Consider the following 21,266-nt stretch of genomic DNA (forward strand, 5'->3'; position numbering starts at 1 on the left):
AATGTAGGTAATGTTGAACCGCTGTCGCAACTAAAATAATCGTAATATTGTAACACCTACTGATGTAAACCCATTTTCGCAAAATCTATACTTCTATACTAAAAATGCGAAAGTAACTCTGTCTGTCTGTCTCTCTTTCACGCCTAAACCACTGAACCGATTTTTATGAAATTTGGCATAGAGATATTTTGAGTCCCGGGAAAGGACATACGATAGTTTTTATCCCGGTTTTTGAAACAGGGATGCGCGCGATAAAGTTTTCTGTGACAGACAAAATTCTACGCAGGCGAAGCCGCGGGCGGAAAGCTAGTAAGTATATGATTTGAATTTGAATTATATTTTTCTGTAAAGTAAACGTGGATTTCTTTTATCTGACGAATTTTGTCATGAGGTGACACATCAAGTCTTCCAGTGACTTGACCCAATTTTAATTTGGTACACGGGCCAAGTCGCTGGTTTGAATTTCTAAATAGTTTTTCTTCCAGTGACTGGGCCCGCCTTCAATATTTTATTAATAAATTAAACACCAAATCAACAAAAATCAGTCACACGTTGTCAAAGTGCTACGGTAGGTAGGTATATGTAACGTGATTGGTTCGTGTGTGACCCTGTGCTGTGAGTCCTCGTGCACTGTGAGACTTCATAGTAATGTTTGTCAATACGGGCGTAAGTCTTCTATGAGCTTAAAAGTTTTTCGTTTAACTTACCAAGGTTCTTCCTTGTCAATCTCAGAAAGTTACTCCTACTGGGTTTTTCGTCACTGGCGTTTCTAAATATTAGGCATTTAACTTCTACATCTGTGCTCGTAAAGTTCATTTCCAAACATCCAGAATAAATATTTCGGTTGTTGATTTTTTCATTTTCTTTCACCACCGGTACTTCAACATCATCTTGTCCTAAGGTTTTATTTTATTTATTCACTATGTACACATATACAGGTAAAGTCAAATTGATCGAGTTAATTGCGCACCTGGCAGCTGTGACGTCACATCGAGCGTGAGTGCGAGGGAGAGTTGCATTCTAGTGAGGTGCGCAGTTAACTCGATCGGATTCTACCACTAGACTAGGGATGTTATGGATATGTAGTTTCGGTTATGGATACGGTTACGGATATATACAGGGTGGAATTTTGTAATGCCACCTGGAGGGAAAGTACCCTTAATACTGCAGATAGAAAATTTTGCTGAAAGAAAACATTCCTTTATTTTTGAAAAGAAAGAGAACTGCATTCATAGATTTTCGAAAAAATTTCGAAAATTCACTACCATACCATACAATTTTCTGTACCTACATACTTAAAATAATGTAAGATTTTATGGATTTCCTTTCATTTGATTTATCAAGTTTGTTAGAGAGATTTCATCCTTATACTTGACCCTAACGATCGATGCAATAAAATACAGGGTGTAATTTTTAACAGATTTTAGTTGGTTCGATTCCCGGGTATGGCAAGCTAATTTTTAGAAATCATTGAATGCAGTTCTATTTCTTTTCAAAAATAAAGGAATGTTTTCTTTGAGAAAATTTTTCTATCTACAATATTAAGAGTACTTTCCCTCCAGGTGGCATTACAAAATTCCACCCTGTATAAGAAAAATTCCCCTTTCGGGGGCCCCCACCTCGCCGAAGTCGAAAAACTAGGATAGTCTTAATGGGCAACAAATGAAATAAAGTTGTATGTGTCTATCATTATATAATATATAAATGTCAATTACAAATTACTAAACATCAATAAACATCTAAGAAACCAAATAACAAAAAAGTTTTACCAAACAAAATACAATAGATCAATTTGAATAAAGAGTAAAGTAAAAATTCATGAAACCATGTAAAAAGTAAGTACATAAAAATACAATATTAAATTAATAAACTAATAGCTAATTAATTATACGCATAATAGTTTACATGTTTCGTAAAAACATTAGAACATTGTATTTATAAAAACTTATCATAAGTAAGTAACGATGAGCCGCTCTACCTACTTAGAAAGAAAAAAACTTACAAGTCAAAACGCACCGGTTTATTGATAACGCGGCCACTTCGCGTTGTTTTTGGAATTAGAACTTTGCTAGAAGTGTCTGCGTTATTAGTACTAGTATTCTTACTACCGTAGTTATCACTACTACTAGAATTAGTAAAAGAATCAAAATTATCGTTCAAATCATGGTCACTAAGAATGTGCGCGGGTTTTAACCTATCCATTGAAATAGTAGTTTCTTTTTCTCCTATTTTAATGACGAATGTTTTTCCTCTCCTACTTATGACGCCATAGGGGCCATCATATGGGGGTTGAAGAGATTTGCGCATTAAATCATTCCGAACAAACACATATTTACAAGTACTTAAATCACTAGGAACAAATAAAGAACGTGAATTACGATGACTCGATGGTCTCAGATTCAGGTTACGTATATTATCTCTTAGTTTCTGCAAATATTCTGAATCTGTATCACAAAATTTAGTATCTTCAAAAAAATCGCCTGGCAATCGAATTGATTTGCCGTAAGTTAATTCAGCTGCGCTTACACCGCTGTCGCTTCTAGTAGCGGCTCGTAACCTAACAATAGTAACAATACAACTGGTAGTTCGTCTACCCAAGAACTATTGCGTTGTAAGCGTGCCATCAAAGCCACTTTAAGTGCTCTATGCCACCGCTCAATCGTGCCGTTACTTTGAGGGTGATAAGGTGTCGTGCGCAATTTGTGAATTCCCAAATATTTCATTAACTGTCTAAAAAGATCACTTTCAAATTGTCTACCCTGGTCGCTGGTAAGCTTTGAAGGGCATCCAAAACGAGATATCCAACCCTCAAACACTATTCTAGCGATAGTCTCCGCTGTAATGTTTTGAACAGGAAATGCTTCAGGCCATCCGGTACATCGGTCTATCATCGTTACACAGAATCTATAACCGTCAGCCGAAATTGGTAAGGGCCCTACTATATCTATGTGTAAATGCTGGAAACGATCAGGTCGCCCAAACTGTCCTGCATCAGATACAGTATGTCTCGTAATTTTTACTTTTTGACAATTAATACATGCACGAGCCCATTTTGATATATCTCGATTCATATCTGGCCAAAAAAACTTTTGTTTAATTAGATTTTTTGTAGTTTTAATACCTGGATGACTAAGATTATGCACAGAATAAAAAGCTAATTGCCTATATTGTTTCGGTAAATAAGGTCTGACTTTGTTAGTTGACATTTCGCAATAAACAGGTTCCTCACAGCTAGGCAAATGAAACTGCTTAAACTGCAAGTTACTATCCGAAACTTTTAACGCTTGCTGTAGGTATTCTTCGTTAGCTTGTTCTTTTGCAATTTCTGTGTAATTTAGAGCTGTAGGACAATCTACTGTCTCTATACGTGATAATGCGTCTGCCACTACGTTATTCGGTCCGCTAATATAGCGAATATCGGTAATAAACTCGCTAATATATGAAAGATGTCTAACTCGTCTCGGACTTTCCTTATCATTATTATTGAGTTTAGAAAACGCATATACTAGTGGTTTATGGTCAGTGAATATTGTTAGGACGCGACCTTCCAACAAATTTTTAAAATATTTGATGGCCATATAAACAGCTAACAATTCCCTATCATAAGTTGAATATTTTATTTCGGTCTGAGACAACTTCTTTGAAAAATAACCAAGTGGTTGCCACACGTTGTTTACCTTTTGCTGTAAAACCGCGCCGACGCATGTGTTTGAAGCGTCGGTCATATCATAAGCGATAAGTCCGCATCGGGTAACGGGTAATGAAGTGTAGCGGCGCTTTGTAAGCTCTCCTTACACTTCTTAAATGCCTCGTTGGCTTTGTCGTTCCATGCTATAATAGTACGGTCTTTCTTTTTGGCGTTGTGTAAATAAATATTGAGCTCGGATTGATATTCAGCGGCTCTAGGAATATGAGTGCGATAAAAATTCAACATCCCTAAGAATCGACGTAACTGTTCGACATTCTCGGGTTTCGGATAATCAACAATCGCCTGAACTTTATAGTCCAGGGGACGTACTCCCTCCGACGACACTTCATATCCTAAAAATTCTAACTTTGATTTCCCAAAGTCACACTTCGAAACATTTAAAGTAATGCCATAATCATTAAACCTTTTAAAAACTGTGTCTAAATGCTGTTTGTGCAGGACCTCATTTTCACTAGCTATTATTACGTCATCGAGATACACAAATAAAAAATCTAGACCTTGTAATACAACGCTATCCATGAATCGTTGAAATGTTTGACCTGCGTTACGTAACCCAAAGGTCATGCGCGTAAATTCAAACAGTCCAAAGGGTGTTATGATCGCTGTCTTCTCAATGTCGTCATCATTTACAGGAATAAAATGATATGCTCTATTTAAATCTAGGCGAGAAAAAATAGTTTTCTTACCTGCTAATACATATTTAAAATCTTGCAACCGGGGTATGGGGTAGCGGTCTGGCTTCGTCACGGCATTCAACCTACGGTAGTCACCGCAAGGACGTAAATCTCCGTTCTTTTTGGCTACTACATGAAGTGGACTTGCCCATTCGCTTTTGGACGGCCTACATATCCCTAATTCTACCATATGTTTAAATTCATCCTTGACCCGTTTGTACCTATCCGGAGGTAGAGGCCTAGCCTTCGTATAGACCGGGGGACCGGATGTCTCTACATAGTGACATATTGAGTGTTTAGGCGTCTCTTTATACGATACAGGTTTAGTTAAATCTGGATAATTTAATAATAACTCATGCCATTTGTTAGTATTATCCACGGTCTTAACAGAAGACTCATCGTTACTATCCTGTGAAATAATCGAAGCGAGAACATTTAGATTGGTGACTTGGTCCCTTAATTTTCGCGCGTGTAAATCAACTAACAGTTTGAAATGGCTTAAAAAGTCTGCCCCAATAATTGGCTGCTTTACGTCCGCTATAATAAAAGTCCATCTAAATGCTCTCCTTAGATTTAAATTTAAAACAAGAGTACGCATACCATATGTCTTAATTTCAGTACCATTTGCAGCGTATAACTTATAATTACAATCATCTGAAAGCGAAGACACACACTTTTTAACTGCAGGAATCACAGATACGTTGGCACCCGTATCAATTAAAAACTTTAGTCTGCTATTTCGGTCGAAAACACAAAGGCGGTTATTATGCGATTCGATACTTGCCCCCGCCACCGGCTGTATCGCGTCTAGTTTCCCTGCGTAGATGTCGGTTTAGCCCCCTTCCAATTGCAAGGCTCGACGCACTTCACAGCCTTAGCACGGTAACGGTGATGATAAAAACACAACCAATTTGGTTTTTTTCGGGACATACTCACGTCGCGCTGACCCGATCGGCCTATTCTCCCTCGTACGGTTGAATCTTCCTGCCGTAGAGGTGTTCTGGACCGGCGTAACTCAGCGATTTCCGTTTGCAGTCGGTTAATCATTTCCGATAATTCGTGAATGCTTCCCGGCGTGGAGGTTTTCATTTCGGCTATTTCTGTATATTCTGGCCTGGTTGCCTCCATAACCTTGTCCGCCACCGTTGCCAAGCTCTCCAAGTCCTTGACCTCGGTGACAGCAAGAACAGCCTGAACTGCCGACGGCAAGTGTCTGGTCCACATTATTTTTAGCGTGGAGTCTGGTAGTTTGTTTCTAGCCAAGTCTCTCATCCGACGGAGAAGTTGCGATGGCTTTTGGGTGCCCAGTTCCATTTCCCCCAAAAGCTTTTGAAATTGCCGCGTCTCAGACTCTTCAAACACTTGTAACAGACGGTCCTTCAATGTCTGATATCGTCTTTCTTGTAGTGGTGACAGCAGCAGGTCGCTGACTTGCTGTATGGCAGATTTGCTGAGTTTGGTAACGACTAAGTTTTGTTTTGTTACATCTCCTAGTCGTTGCGATTCTACTACGGCCTCAAATTGGACAAACCAGAGTCGCGGTTGGTCTGACCAAAAATCAGGTATCCTTGACGAAACACTTATACTCGCCAAAGTCTCCGTCTCCGTCGACGCCTGTGCGGGCGGTGCCGCTAAAGAAGGCGCCGGCGTATTAGGCGCGGCGTAAATATGTGCGGGTCCGTCTTGAGGATTCATATCCACAATGCACTGTCCAAAACGTAAAAAAAAATGATCAACTGGCGTCACCAATGTACGTATTTATACACTGTATACCTAATGATCACGTCGGGCGTATTGATACACTGTATACGTAATGATCACGTCGGGGTCACCAATGTACGTTATTTTTATACCCGATGTACGTTTATTATACAGTGTGAGTCACGTTAAAGTGTACATATGAAAATAGATGAAACTAGACCTATTTTTATCGACAAAAAAGAGGTCAAAAATTTTTTGAGATTTTTTTTTTAATTTTTTATAGAATTTTTTTTCTTCCAATTACTTATTGTAAAGAAAACGTAATAACTTTTAAACTAAGCGGTATATCCTGATAAAATAAAAACAGTAATAATGCTAAATAACAGGCGATACTAAAAAAGTACATACAATACACAAAAAATGCCAACAAGTAATAAAAAATGATACCGTTTGAAAAAAATCTGCTTAAAAATTCGTGTTTTTTTGGTTATTTCATAAATTTCTCCAAAAATGCCCCTATAACAGGTGGTTTTTATTGTTGTGTATCATTTTCTATCGTATTACCTTTGTAAATCCAAAAATTGCATGTCTCTATCCCTATCACAACATTTGCTATGATAGTTTGAAAAAAGGCCTACCACAACATTATTCTCCTCTACAGGTAGGGACAATTTTAATTTTAACTAAAATGCTTATTTTATAAAATTATCACTTCACGGGATTTATTGCAACAATATCTATTTTAACGGTAAATAATATTTACCAACCAACAGACGTGCAAATCTGCGATAGCTGAACATTTGTTAACTTCGGACGTTAATCACTGGATACTGGAACTGGAACTTCATGACCCGAAAATCCTCTCAACTGATAGGCATTACCATGTTAGGTTGATACGTGAAGCCATTGAAATTAAAAAGCATAAGAATTTCAATCGAGAAGATGGATTTAACCTATCATCAGCGTGGAATCCGGTGATAACGAAGTACAAATCGCGTTCTAGGCCGTCTCAGAGAAACCCGGACACTGTTAGTGTGGTTTGTCGGACTGACTGTACCACTGACGAAAATATTGTGCAAATGCGGGTGGGTGAAGAAAACTCATCGCGCCGGAGCAGACGACGCCGCATCTCTTCAGTCTGCCCGCGACCATGACTCGTGCAACCGAGCCGAAACGTCGGGAGGGTAAATATTATTTACCGTTAAAATAGATATTGTTGCAATAAATCCCGTGAAGTGATAATTTTATAGTAAAAAATGCAACATAATAGTTTAAAATATTATGCTTATTTTACTTCGAAATATTTTGTTTTTACTTGAAATCTAACTTATCTTTATCAAAATTACAAATCTAGAGCCATTTTCAGTTTCGTTGTTAACGAAGCGTTGAATGGCGCGCCCGGAGAGGCTTAGTTCAAACGATCATAGCAAATGTTGTGATAGGGATAGAGACATACAATTTTTGGTTTTACAAAGGTAATACAATAGAGAATAATACAAAACAATAAAAACCACCTGTTATAGGGGCATTTTTCGGAGAAATTTATCAAATAACCAAAAAAACACAAATTTTTAAACAGATTTTTTTCAAAAAGTATCATTTTTTATTATTTGTTGGCATTTTTTGTGTATTGTATGTATTTTTTTAGTATTGCCTGTTATTTAGCATTATTACTGTTTTTATTTTATCAGGATATACTGCTTAGTTTAAAAGTTATTACGTTTTCTTTACAATAAGTAATTGGAAGAAAAAAAATTCTATAAAAAATTAAAAAAAAATCTCAAAAAAATTTTGACCACTTTTTTGTCGATAAAAATAGGTCTAGTTTCATTTATTTTCATATGTACACTTTAACGTGACTCACACTGTATTAATATACGTTATGTTCAGGTATATTATTGTTGTTGTCCACTTATAAGTAATGTCCACTTTATAAGTTAAATCCACAAAACGTACGTCAGAAGGTTGGAACAGTAAAACATGTGATTTCTTTAAAGGTGTAATTGCGACTAAAATAAAACTGGCGGGCTCAGCCGCCGACACATACAAGGAACAGTATAACTATTGTTTTCTATTGTTAATTGTATTGGGCAATGATGTGGGAACGCAGGACGCTACTCAATACGCTCTGTTCATTCATAAAGTTAATTTATTACTCTGATTAATGTGTACCTACACTGTCATTGGACCCACAACGAAATTAATCAGAAGAACATAGTAGAAGTTCCAATCACATACCAGCAGTGATAAGTTTAATAATACATTTTTCTGCATTAATGTTTGTGTCGTAGCAACTAAAGCACAGTGTTTGGCCATTTGTGAAACCAGACGCTTCATCGCCATCATTTTTAATGTTCAATATTGTTGAAGATTTGCCTGAAATAAAAAATAATCATTTTACTTCATTTTTCTAGCTACTCTCTCCTCCTCTCTAACAATTAGAGCCCTTTCCCACGACAATCCAGTTTTGAGGGATCCAGTAAAGCTGGATCCAAAACTGGACTGATACGGTTAAGTACGATCTCTTCCCGGGTTTATAAATGTGCGACGACCTTTGTTAAACTGTCATTGGACCCGCAACGAAGTTAATCAGAAGAACATAATCCCAACTAATATTATAAATGCGAAAGTAACTCTGTCTGTCTGTCTGTCTGTCTGTCTGTCTGTCTGTCTGTCTGTCTGTCTGTTACGCTTTCCCGCTTAAACCTCGCAACCGATTTTGATGAAATTTGGCATAGAGATAGTTTGAGTCCCGGGAAAGAACATAGGATAGTTTTTATCCCGGTTTTTGAAACAGGGACGCGCGCGATAAAGTTTTTCTGTGACAGACAAAATTCCACGCGGGCGAAGCCGCGGGCGGAAAGCTATATAATATAAATATCTCTACAAATACAAAAATTACAGGGCCCTAAAGTTGCGCGCCATTTTGATCGGTGTAGTCACGACACTCACGACAGTCATTCGGAGTACAAACAGTAATTACCCCTGGTCCAGTGCTGTTGACAGATCCAATAGACATCATGTTGACACCACCAATCAATTGACGTACTTTTTACCCGACTACGGCAAAGCAAAAGGAGGGTTATGATTTTGACAGGCTATGTATGTATGTATGTATGTATGTATGTATGTTCATGTGTACCCTCGTAACTTCTAAACTACTTATCAGAATTCGACAAATGACATATCATTAGAAGCGTCTTAATTGTCCGCTGGTTATAGGCTATATGGGGTTTCACAAAATCTAATGTGGCGCCCTCTAGCGGACAAAACATACAGAGTAAAAAAATAAAGTTAAGGTAAATATGCCGTGTTTGGTATCATTTGAAAGCGCTTTACTTGTACATTTTGAATATATATATATATATATTACTAGCATTTGCTTGTGACTTTACCTGTATTCATGGGCTAATTGCATATAATTCACATCTTTTCGTTCATAGCTTCTTTACTACTTATTAGTTCATTAATTTAACTTTTGTTTTCACAAATACACTTTATCACCAAAATAGTACAAATAATAAAAAGTAAAAAAACTAAAACCCAACTACGACAAAAAACGACGCTGAAAAAGTATAAAACAAGATTTTCAGAATACTAAACTGAACAAAGTTGCTAATGTAGTTGCATAATAATTTTCATGTTTGGAAAACCGCAGTCACACGTTGTCAAAGTGCTACGGTAGGTAGGTATAGATATGTAACGTGTGACTACGCCTTTCCAAACATGAAAATTACTATGCAACTACATTAGCAACTTTGTTCAGTTTAGTATTCTGAAAATCTTTTTTTATACTTTTTCAGCGTCGTTTTTTGACGTAGTTGGGTTTTAGTTTTTTTACTTTTTTAAACTATTAATTCGTCGTCGTCGTCGTTTCAGCCGAAAGACGTCCACTGCTGGACAAACTATTAATTATTATTAAAATAATGTTCACTTACATCGGGTAGACATGCTGGGATGTACAACAATATTTACTTTGGAAGAAACTTCATAGTTGCGGCTATTCTTGTATACGCAATAGAAAAATACCTCGTTTTTTTCAGAATTCCATGGTATTACTTTTTCTATTGATCTGTTATAAATATCCTGAGTTTTGGTGCATGATTCTGAAAACAAAAAAATAAAATGATGCGTGGTTCGTGCCAATCTATTTGACAAAGATAAATCTTAAAAAGAATCGTGAAAAAAAAACTTTGATTTAGTCCGTCAATTATATTAATCAAAAATATTGGATACGTATTTTTTTACTTGTCAATCAAACAAGTAATTACGAAGTTATGAAGCGTTGAAGTTACGTGTGACGTCACAAAGTGCTACACTTTTAGCACTACTTCGTCACGGGCCTCTTCTTTCGAACTTTAGCGCGCTATAACTCTTTAAATTAATTTTGAAAAAGTAAAAAATACGTGGGAGGCCTGCCCACGCTACGTCTTCCAGCTCGTGGTCGCCACTCAAGAACTTTCCTGCCCCAGCGGCCATCAGCTCTTCGAGCTATGTGCCCCGCCCACTGCCACTTGATTTTAGCGATTCTGCGGGCTATGTCAGTCACTCTGGTTCTCCTACGGATCTCCTCATTTCTGATTCGATCACGCAGGGAAACTCTCGACGATCGGTGCTGCACCCGACGGATGCGGAGGGGGTTGAGCCGAGTGGTGGAGACTAGCGCGCTAATCCCGTATTCTTAAGTATTTTTAATCAGTACCAACCAAACGGCCCAACGACCCATCCCTTCTTTTTTAATTTAGTTTTTTATTGTCTCACCCACAATAAATTGTTATCAATTCAAATAATTATTTTTATTTTGCTCCGGCAATTTTTTTTATTTACATGGCCGTCAGTGGGCAATCCGATCGGACCGACGATCTGGTGAAGGTCGCGGGAAGTACCTGGATGCAAGCGGCGCAGGACCGGTCTTTGTGGAAATCCTTGGGGGAGGCCTTTGTCCAGCAGTGGACGTCTTTCGGCTGAAACGAACGAACGAAAAAATACGTGTCGAGTATTCCGTCATAAACTTATCTGACGGACTAATTCAAAATCTTGCTTTTTTACTCAGAACACATCCCTAAGGGCTATATTTCACCGGGACACCATGGCGGCGCAACCAGTCGCTGGCTACCAACAAAATGTATACAGCTCTATAGAGAGTTACTCACCTGGTGTCCGTTTGGTTGCGCAAAGCTCTATACTAGTACTCACGGGAACGTGTTGCCTTGTTCGTGGCGACCCTCGAGAGTGTAGACTGGTCAGAGATAATAACGCGTAGAGGTATCAATGCCGACGCCTTAGCGAGTGCAGTGATTAATGTACTTGTTAACAAGATCTCGATCTGCTTTCTGCTTACAAGTAAACCGGTACGGATTTCGGAAACCTGGATTGACGACGATATTATAGAATGTAAGAACTTTCTTTTTGACTTAATTAGATTAGCAAATAGACTTCCACCAAATGACGTAATGAATAACATAATTGACACTATTAATAAAAAATATATTCAATTAATTGACTCCAACAAATACAATTATTACAAAAATATTATTTTGAATAGTACGAATGCCTCTAAGGCTATGTGGAGGGTAGTGAACTGCGAGAGAGGAAAAACCAGTGCTCCTGCCGCTGATTTTACGGATGTTGTAAAAAATCCGGATGGCCAAGTTTACCAATCCAAGGCAGCCGTAGTTAATGCCATGAATAATTGTAGGTTCGCGAGTGCCGCGGCGGCCTGTGGTGCGCCTTCCGTCGACACCACTAGGGTCCAAGCGTTACTAAGCGCTGCGTTACCAATCGCAGACCGCTCCATGAGACTAAAACCATTCACTGCGGAAGAGGTCTGGAAAATCATCGTGTCTCGTATACCACCTAAACCAACAAACGATATTTACGATATCTCAATGAACATGTTGCGTAAAGGCGCGAATCAGATCTCAGCTGTGCTATCCGTCATGTTTAATAAATGTCTCGAAGAGGGTGTCTACCCGACTAGCTTTAAGACGAGTAAAATATCACCTCTCTTTAAGGGGAAAGGTAGGCGTGACAATATGGATCAATACCGACCAGTGTCAGTGATACCTGCGATCGCTAAAATCTTCGAAAACGGACTCAGCACTCGTCTAACAGAGTACCTATGCTCCACAGACACGCTGTCCGACAAACAGTACGCGTACCGCGCCGGCCGCTCGACGACATCGCTCGCGAGAGAGGTAGTGCGCCGAGTAGTAGATGCCCGCGAACGGAAGCAGCATGTGGCAGTGCTCTGCTGCGACCTATCAAAGGCATTTGACGTTGCTGATCATAAAGCACTATCAATAAAACTGCTGTATTACGGAATCCGTAGTAATGCCCATCGACTGTTAACAGATCTACTATGCCGTCGATCTCAGGTAGTAGTAGGAAATAGAGGCAGATCTAAGTCTGAACCAGTAACAACGACAATGGGGGTAGCGCAGGGTTCCTCAGTATCTAACATCCTGTTTTCATTGCTTTTGAATGATCTCCCACAGTACATCAAGACTGGAGACATTTTGATGTACGCTGACGACATTGCTGCGATCGTGCGTGCGCCTGGTATTGATGAACTTGAGTCGAAATTGAACACAACAATATCAGAACTCGGTGTCTGGTTCAGGACTAACGGACTAGTTCTTAACCTGACAAAGACACATTTTATACATTTCTCACTATCCGGGAAATCCGATAGGCCAGTTAGTGTGACATTAGAGGGAACTCGACTTGAACAAGTGCAATCCACTACCTTTTTGGGCTTCGAATTAGATCGGGGCCTGACATGGACCTCGCACATGGATAAGTTGTGTGGAAAGTTGGGGAGCGCGTGCTTCGCATTGACCAGACTATCTCGGGTAGTAGCAGAAGATACGATGCGAACATGCTACTTCGCAACCGTGCACTCGCTGCTGCAGTATGGTGCTGAGCTCTGGGGTCTCGGTGCCGACCGAGAGCGGGTATTTAGGATGCAGAAACGCGCTGTGAGGGCCATTGTACAGGTATCGCAGCGAACACCTGTTAGGCCTCACTTCAGAAACCTAGGTATACTCACCCTGCCGTCCATAGTAATTTACCAGGTAGCTATATACACGCGCGAGAACCTGGACTCATTTGTGAGACATAGGGATCGTCACAACTACAATACTCGCTTCGCCGAAGCACTAGTATCGACTGCAGGTAGACTACGAAAGTCTGACTCTTTGACGCACGTATTGGGGCCTAAAGTATACAACCGATTGCCTAAAATAGTGAAAGAAGCGGTATCACTCCATTCTTTCAAATTTCAATTAAAAAAGTGGTTGATCGAGCAGGCGTTCTATAAAATTGACGAACTGTTTGGAATTTAATTATTATTGACACTGTTACCCACTATTTTTTATTTTGACATTTAATTGACATTAATTCTATTTGTATTATTAATTTATTTGGACATGATGTGTATTTCTTTCTTATTAATACTGCAATTGTTTATTATTAATAAGAAAATATATTTATTATTGAAAATTTGACATGTAATGAACATTATGAATAAATTTCTTATTCTTATTCTTATTCTTATTCTTATTCTTACATTTTGTTGGTAGCGGCGACTGGTTGCGCCGCCATGGTGTCCCGGTGAAATATAGCCCTAAGTGAACTGCGCACCTCGCTGAGTGCGAGTTTACATCAAACGTCCTCAAAAGTGAGCGCGTTAAAAAATACATGAAAATTTTAGTTCTTGAAAGTTTCCGCCAGGGGCGCTGTACAATCCGTCACACATTTAATGTCATCTTATTACGCGCTCACTAGTGAGGACGTAAGACGTAAACTCTGAAGCCCTCTGGGTGTCGATATGAGGTCACGGCAGCCAAGTGCGCAGTTACCTTGACTGCATTAATCTCAACTCACTCTGTGCAGCATTGTTGCAATCTCTCCAGGACAATGAGCCAGAGTTTTCTCGACTTTTGCATTTGATTCTTATCGTTTCCTCATCTTCTCGCTCTATGACGTATGTGTCTGTGCCTCTGTTGTAATTCAAAATCATGTCATTTTTTGTTGTAAGAACTGGTGGCTCTGAAAGGAAGTAGGTTCAGTTTTGACACAGAACTCTAAGGCAGGTTAGAATCGCGCTGACCGCTCGCTGATCGTCAGCGCTGACAGATCACAATGTATGTAATTGAATGGACCGTTCCTGAGTGACGCTGATCGCTCGGCGCCAACGCTTCATATATTTTGGCTGTCAGCGCTAACGGTCAGCGTGCGTCAGCGTGACTCTAAAACCACCTGGTTTCCACCAAAGCGGAGTGGAGAAGAGATGTGGAAATAATGAAATCTGATTGGTTATACAAAGCAATCCGCTCCGTCTTAGTGGAAACCCGGCCTTAATACATAATTTCGTCGTTTGTCCAGCAGTGGACGTCATTTGGCTGAGACGAACTGACGAAATAGTGTCTTTTGGGATATTGTCAGTGTGTCTCAGCCTCCATTATTTCCAATATACAGGTTGTCCCAAAAAGTAGTGTCAAGCTTAAGTCCAGAGGTAGGTAGAGCATCACTAGGTATACCCGACAACGAAACTCGAAAACTATCAAAAATCGCGGATCATTCATGGGGGTGATTGTGATAGCCCTAGAAGAAAGAAAGAAAGAAATAGACTTCATTGATCACAGTAAGCACAAATTATAAACAATAACAACACAAAACGAATATAGATAAATAAAAAGTAAAAAAACTAAAACCCAACTACGACAAAAACGATGCTGAAAAAGTATAAAACAAGATTTTCAGAATACTGAACTGAACAAAGTTGCTAATGTAGTTGCATAGTAATTTTCATGTTTGGAAAACCGCAGTCACACGTTGTCAAAGTGCTACGGTAGGTAGGTATATGTAACGTAACGTGTGACTACGCCTTTCCAAACATGAAAATTACTATGCAACTACATTAGCAACTTTGTTCAGTTCAGTATTCTGTAAATCTTGTTTTATACTTTTTCAGCATCGTTTTTGTCGTAGTTGGGTTTTAGTTTTTTTACTTTTTATTTATTATTTGTACTATTTTGGTGTTAAAGTGTATTTGTGGCGCATAATATTAACAAAAGTTAAATTGATGAACTAATAAGTAGTAGTAAAGAAGCTATGAACGAAAAGATGTGAATTATATGCAATCAGCCCATGAATACATGTAAAATCACCAGCAAATGCTAGTAATATATAATATAATAATATATTCAAAATGTACAAGTAAAGCGCTTTCAAATGATACCAAACACGGCATATTTATCTTAACTTTATTTTTTTACTCTGTATGTTTTGTCCGCTAGAGGACACCACATTAGATTTTGTGAAACCCCATATAGCCTATAACCAGCGGACAATTAAGACGCTTCTAATGATATGTCATTTGTCGAATTATAATAAGTAGTTTAGAAGTTACGAGGGAACAGATGAACATACATACATACATACATACATACATACATAGGCTGTCAAAATCATAACCCTCCTTTTGCTTTGCCGTAGTCGGGTAAAAATAATAGGCCACTGTCAATAGGCTCCCGCTCAGCATTTATCCTGACATGCTCGTAAGGGCATGTCAAGAAGCTGGTCTTCCGCGAGAGCCCTTGTTGTGGCTTCGCGCATCACATCCCTAAGCAGGCTCTGGATTGGAACCCCCAAGGAAAAGGCAAACGTGGTCGCCCCTGGCAAACTTGGCGGCGCACTGTAGCAGACGAGGCGAAGAAAATCGGCAAGACCTGGAGCGAGATTAAACGCGAAGCTCAAGACCGAACGCGATGGAGGACTGTTGTGGACGCCCTCTGCACCATCTAGGGGACATAGGATCTTAGGTCAAGTAAATCAACCAACACAATTTTTCTACCTAGTGGTTCTGCCTAGTGCAGGTTGACACTACTTTTTAGGACAACCTGTATGACGTATGTACAGCGATCTAATGCCGGTTTTCACCATCAATCCCTAATTTTAACTGATGCTATGCTATGGTAACACATAACAGGAATTTTGTTTTCAAAGGGGTCACTTAAAAATTAGAGATTGATGGTGAAAACGGGCATAACACTTTTATCTTCTTTTACCTATTTTATAAAATCCTTTGTATGAACTTTCACTAAAGCCCGGTCTGCGAGCATGTAGAATTTTGTCCAATGACTCCTAGCTACCCATCCTTATCGCTCGCGCGTAATTATGTTGCCGTCGCGCTCGCACACTCACTGCGGGCGCCTATATCGCACAGTCGCGAGAGCAATAATTATAATTACGTGCGAGTGAAAAGGATGGGAAACTTGGGGTCATTAGACAAAATTCTACGTGCTCGGCGACCAGACTATAATAAAACATTTATGTACCTACTCACCATTTGCATACAAAAATACGGGAGTCTCCTCTCTAAGAGCATTGAAGGTGTGAACACATTTTACTGTGGTATTTTTGTTATCCGCCGATAGAGTGAAGTTTATTTTTAATGTTTTATCAGCTGCGAGTGTTTGTGACTTGCAATTGAGACCTGTAATTTAAATTAATAGTCAACAATATTTCATGTTACAAGAGTTATAAAGTACAGTTATCGTAATGTTTGTATTGTGAATGTAAGTCGTCCCTCGAAATTTTCTAACCAAATAATAAATGTAAAGTCTTCCAGTGCCGTCCCGTCGCCGAGCAGATAGAATTTCGTCCAATGACCCCAAGCTATCCATCCTTATCGCTCGCGTGTAATTATATTGCTGTCGCGCTCGGTGAAAAGGATGGGTAACTTGGGGTCATTGGACGAAATTCTATCTGCTCGGCGACCGGACTTTAGCCTGTTCCACGGGCCAAGTCGCTGGATTGAATTTTTAAATATTTTTCCTTCCAATAACTGGGCCCACTTTAAGATTCTATTAGAGAATATTTTTGTTGATTCGATGTTTAATTTATTAATAAAAAGATTGAAGGTGGGCCCAGTTACTATTAAAAAATTAAATCCAGCGACTTGGCCTGTGGACCAAGTTAAAATTAGGCCATGTTACTGGAAGTCTCCAAAGGGTTCGATTTTAATTATTTGCAATTAGGCGTGAAAAAGGCGTTGATCCCTTTCCGGGTTGATAAGTGTGCTATGCTGCCGCACAATTTATAAACGCAGTAAGTAACACGTGAACAGTTTCGAGAAAAACGCGATCAAAGTTGAAATTTTATTTTGGGGTGTCTACAATTAGTTACGCAAATATTTGTAAAAAAAAATATATGGGCTTATAGAGCTAAACTCAAAGTTTATTTTGATATGAGGTTTTTGTATTTTAATTAATATTTTGTATTTAAAATTATTAAAAAACTGTTTATGTTATGGATTAACTAAGTTTTCGTTCGATACTTACTACCCATGAATGCAGTATGATTGTTCCTTACTGCGTTTATCAGTAGTTTTCGTTACTTACGGTACATGTGTTAAATGATTGATTTAAATTTTAGTTCTTACAACGTAATATATGCGCCGTATCTTTACAACTTACTGCATTTATGAGTGGGAGTGTGAATCAAAATAATTTATCAAAACTTTAAATGCGCAGTAATAATACAATTATACTGCGCTTATCATAAGCCAATAACGCTTTCATGTTGAACTTTCCCAAATGACCAAGGGGTAAATGAAACAAGTATTACAAAATAATTGCTGAAATCGCTTGTTATTCAATCAAAAATTAAGATATGGCACCCACTTTTAGATCTTAAATATACCAATCTAATAAAATAAAGACTCGGTCGTTCGTTTCAGCCGAAAGACATCCACTGCTGGACAACGGCCTCCCCCAAGGATTTCCACAAAGACCGGTCCTGTGCCGCTCGCATACAGGCACCTAACGCGACCTTCACCAGATCATCGGTCCACCTAGTGTGAGGCTTGCCCAAGCTGCGTCTTCCAGCTCATGGTCGCCACTCAAGAACTTTCCTGCCCCAGCGGCCATCAGACAACTTATAGTGTCTTCAACCTTCAGAGGAGTGGGTACAGCACGGCATTTGACATGATTTTTGTCTTGTCCATTAAAGACCCATTTGTTGAGAGGCTCTATTGAGGCAATCGAGGATTGAGCTTAGATCCTCCACGTTCTCAGCCATGACTACGATATCGTCCGCGAATCAAAGATGGGTGATGTACTCGCTGATGATATTTTTATGCCCAATCCGCTCCAGTCCAGAAGCTTGAAAACATCTTCCAGAGTGGTAGTAAACAGTTTTAGAAATATGACATCTCCCTGTCTGACCCCTCGCTGCAACTGAAGTCCTGATCCCGGAGACGGACTGACATTGTGGCCTATTCGTACAAGCCCTTCAACGATTATATCTATAGTAAATTTGGCACCGTTGGAGAGACTGTAGCTTGAAGAGAGAAGTCTTTCTCATAGACCACAAATGCCAGACAAAGTTGCTGATTATTCTCCTCAGTTTTCTGCCATAGATAAGTATGTGGTCTATCGTACTAAAGCCTTATCGGAAACAGATTTGTTCGGGAGGCTAGATGTCGCGTGAAACCATTCATGATGACTCTCAAAAACAGAATCAGAAGTGATGGTGAGATGGGTATAAAATAAATTCTTCAACAAGGTTTTGTTGCCTTTTTTGAAGAAGAGTATCACCACACTTCTGTGCCATGCCGTAGGCGTTTTTCCCTGAAGGATGACGGAATCGAATAGCTTCTAAAGAGCCTTTAGTACCGGCGTTCCGCCTGATTTCAGAAGCTCAGTCGTGATTCCATCATCGCCCGGTGCCTTGTTATTTTTCAGCTGTTTGAGAGCCATTCTAATCTCGTACAGACACGTCCGGGATATCTTCGGTATAGTGTCGGGTCAATCTAGCTCTTGGGTCTTCGGCTAGATTGATCATTTGGACAGGTTTTCAACTTCTTCCAATAACGTAAGAGTCAGCCACTGCGTTCATAACATGTTAACACCTAGGCAGCACTCTGACAATCCTTAGTATGTACGCAGTATAATTGTAATTACTGCATTAATATTAAGTACAAGTCATCTGTTTTTCCTATGGAAACATAATATCAGTGTGTGTTTAAGTGGAATTACTGCACATATACTATGTGCAAGGTGAACTTAACAATTGTAGAAACATAATAAGAATGATGTAATTGGCACATACTGCACTATTACTGTGTAGCAAAGTAAGTAAGCGCGAGTATTCACGTAATATTAAGTTATTATGTGCTCTTACTGCTAACATAGTATGTGAAGAAACCTACAATCTGCTCTTTACTGCGTTTATGATAACATGTATCTTCCGTTCTAAGATAGATAGAAAAAAACGGGTCTTTGATTCTTATAGATCGCGATGTCAGGATTCAGAATATTCAAAACAATCATAAATGCAGTAAGTGGTACTTACTGCGTTTATAAATTGTGCGGCAGTATGACCTTTAATTACTTAAAATGTAAATGCACTAACTTACCAGATCCATCGCAAAATTCCCAGTGAATGTTGCCCCAGTTTTCTTTATTTGTGCAGACCAATTCCAAAGTTTGGTTTACTGTTCCATCAAAGGTATGTTTACTTTCCGATGACCTCGGTTCTCTGATTGCAAGACCTTCCACTATGATCTCTGGACGCGCTGTGGAATACATAGGCACATCGTTTCAGCCAAAAGACGTCTACTGCTGGACAAAGGCCTCCCCCGAGGAGTTCCACAAAGACCAGTCCTGCTGCGCCGCCGGCATCCAGGCACCTCCAGGGACCTTTGCCAGATCGTCGGTCCACCTAGAGGGAGGCTTGTCCACGCTACGTCTTCCGGCTCATGGTCGCCATCAGCTCTACGAGCTATGTGACCCGCCCACTGCCATTTGATTTTAGCGATTCTGCGGGCTAAATCAGTCACTTTGGTTCTCCTGCGGATCTCCTCATTTCTGATTCGATCACGCAGAGAAACTCCGAGCATAGCACGCTCCATCGCTCTTTGGTTGACCTTGAGCTTTCTTATGAGGCCCAAAGGCATAAAGGTACATTTATTTATTTATTTATTTAAACTTTTATGCCAAAATAAATTTGTACATAAGGCGAACTTAATGCACTAAAGCATTCTCGACCAGTTTACCTTTGGGTTGAGCAGAAAAGAAATTTGTTTGGCGGTACTTCTAGTGCAGGAAAGAAAAACAAAAACAAATATGCTACATACATAAATAATATATAAAATATATAATAAATAAATACAAACATAAAATAGATGATTGAGTTACTCTGAAATTACAATATACTAATAATATAATCTTCCATACTTATAACAAATCTGTAGAGAGGTCAATTCTGTACATGAAATATATTTTCAAAATAACTATCAGGGGGTGATTAGTGATCGATACTGATGCCAAAAATGCAATCAGTAAAATTTTTGTCTGTCTGTCTGTCTGTCTGTCTGTCCGTCTGTATGTTCCTTATAGAAACAAAAACTACTCGACGGATTTTCACGAAACTTGGTACAATTATTCTTCATACTCCTGGGCAGGTTATAGTATACTTAGGAATTCCCACGGGAACAGGAATTAGCGGGAAAATCCTTTTGTATGAAATACAAAAATCCTTTTGTATGAAAAATCTAAACCGCTTAAGTTAGACGCTTGAAATTTGGCATGCAGGTACCTTAGTGAACTTAAAGCTTAGTTATAACAGGATATTGCAAAATTCCCACGGGACCGGGAGTTAGCGGGAAAAAACATTTGTATGAAAAAATCTAAACCGCGTAAGATAGATGAAGGGGGTAAAACGGGATCCACGCGTACGTAGTCGCGGGCGGCCGCTAGTAATACATTTAATAGTACAATAATATAGTACATAGTATTATAATCATGGTCGTTCTAAGCCAGGGGGTAGTCTCGCACGGGAGGGGAGGGGGGGGGGGGGGGGTGGTCTGGCTTTTAGCTTTACTTGTGTGTGTACTTACATGCACATACAACTTTTGAAACCACACACATGTAAAGCTCACTCGCTTTCGTGAATTGCATGAACTCTAAAAAACTTACATTGGGCCTTTATTTGTAATAATATTGCAGCATCAGTTTGGTAGCCGACCGAGTTGTTATAAATGCAGCGTAATATACTTCCGTCGAAAGTACTGTTTAGTTCCATGGTATCTCGCACCAAAGTTGACTTTGTTTTTAGATTTGCACAACTTTCTAAAATAACAAATATCCAGTTAGCATACCTTTTACAAAATA

At 39.2% G+C, this 21,266-nt stretch overlaps 1 protein-coding gene across 4 annotated transcripts in view; it reads right to left on the minus strand.

Moving 5' to 3' along the window:
* Window positions 1-21,266, minus strand: part of LOC135085670 (uncharacterized) — a 114,298-nt gene that overhangs the window by 6,822 nt on the left and 86,210 nt on the right. For all 4 annotated transcript variants that reach the window (XM_063980463.1, XM_063980462.1, XM_063980464.1 and 1 more), the window contains exons 6-12: window positions 21,072-21,224; window positions 19,511-19,669; window positions 16,436-16,585; window positions 13,972-14,136; window positions 10,023-10,190; window positions 8,323-8,460; window positions 708-896 (exon numbers count right to left, since the gene is read on the minus strand). In XM_063980463.1, coding sequence (XP_063836533.1) covers window positions 708-896; window positions 8,323-8,460; window positions 10,023-10,190; window positions 13,972-14,136; window positions 16,436-16,585; window positions 19,511-19,669; window positions 21,072-21,224 — 1,122 coding nt within the window. The remainder of the gene's footprint in view (window positions 1-707; window positions 897-8,322; window positions 8,461-10,022; window positions 10,191-13,971; window positions 14,137-16,435; window positions 16,586-19,510; window positions 19,670-21,071; window positions 21,225-21,266) is intronic.

Source organism: Ostrinia nubilalis, chromosome 29 (assembly GCF_963855985.1).
Source record: "Ostrinia nubilalis chromosome 29, ilOstNubi1.1, whole genome shotgun sequence".
NCBI lineage: Eukaryota > Metazoa > Arthropoda > Insecta > Lepidoptera > Crambidae > Ostrinia > Ostrinia nubilalis.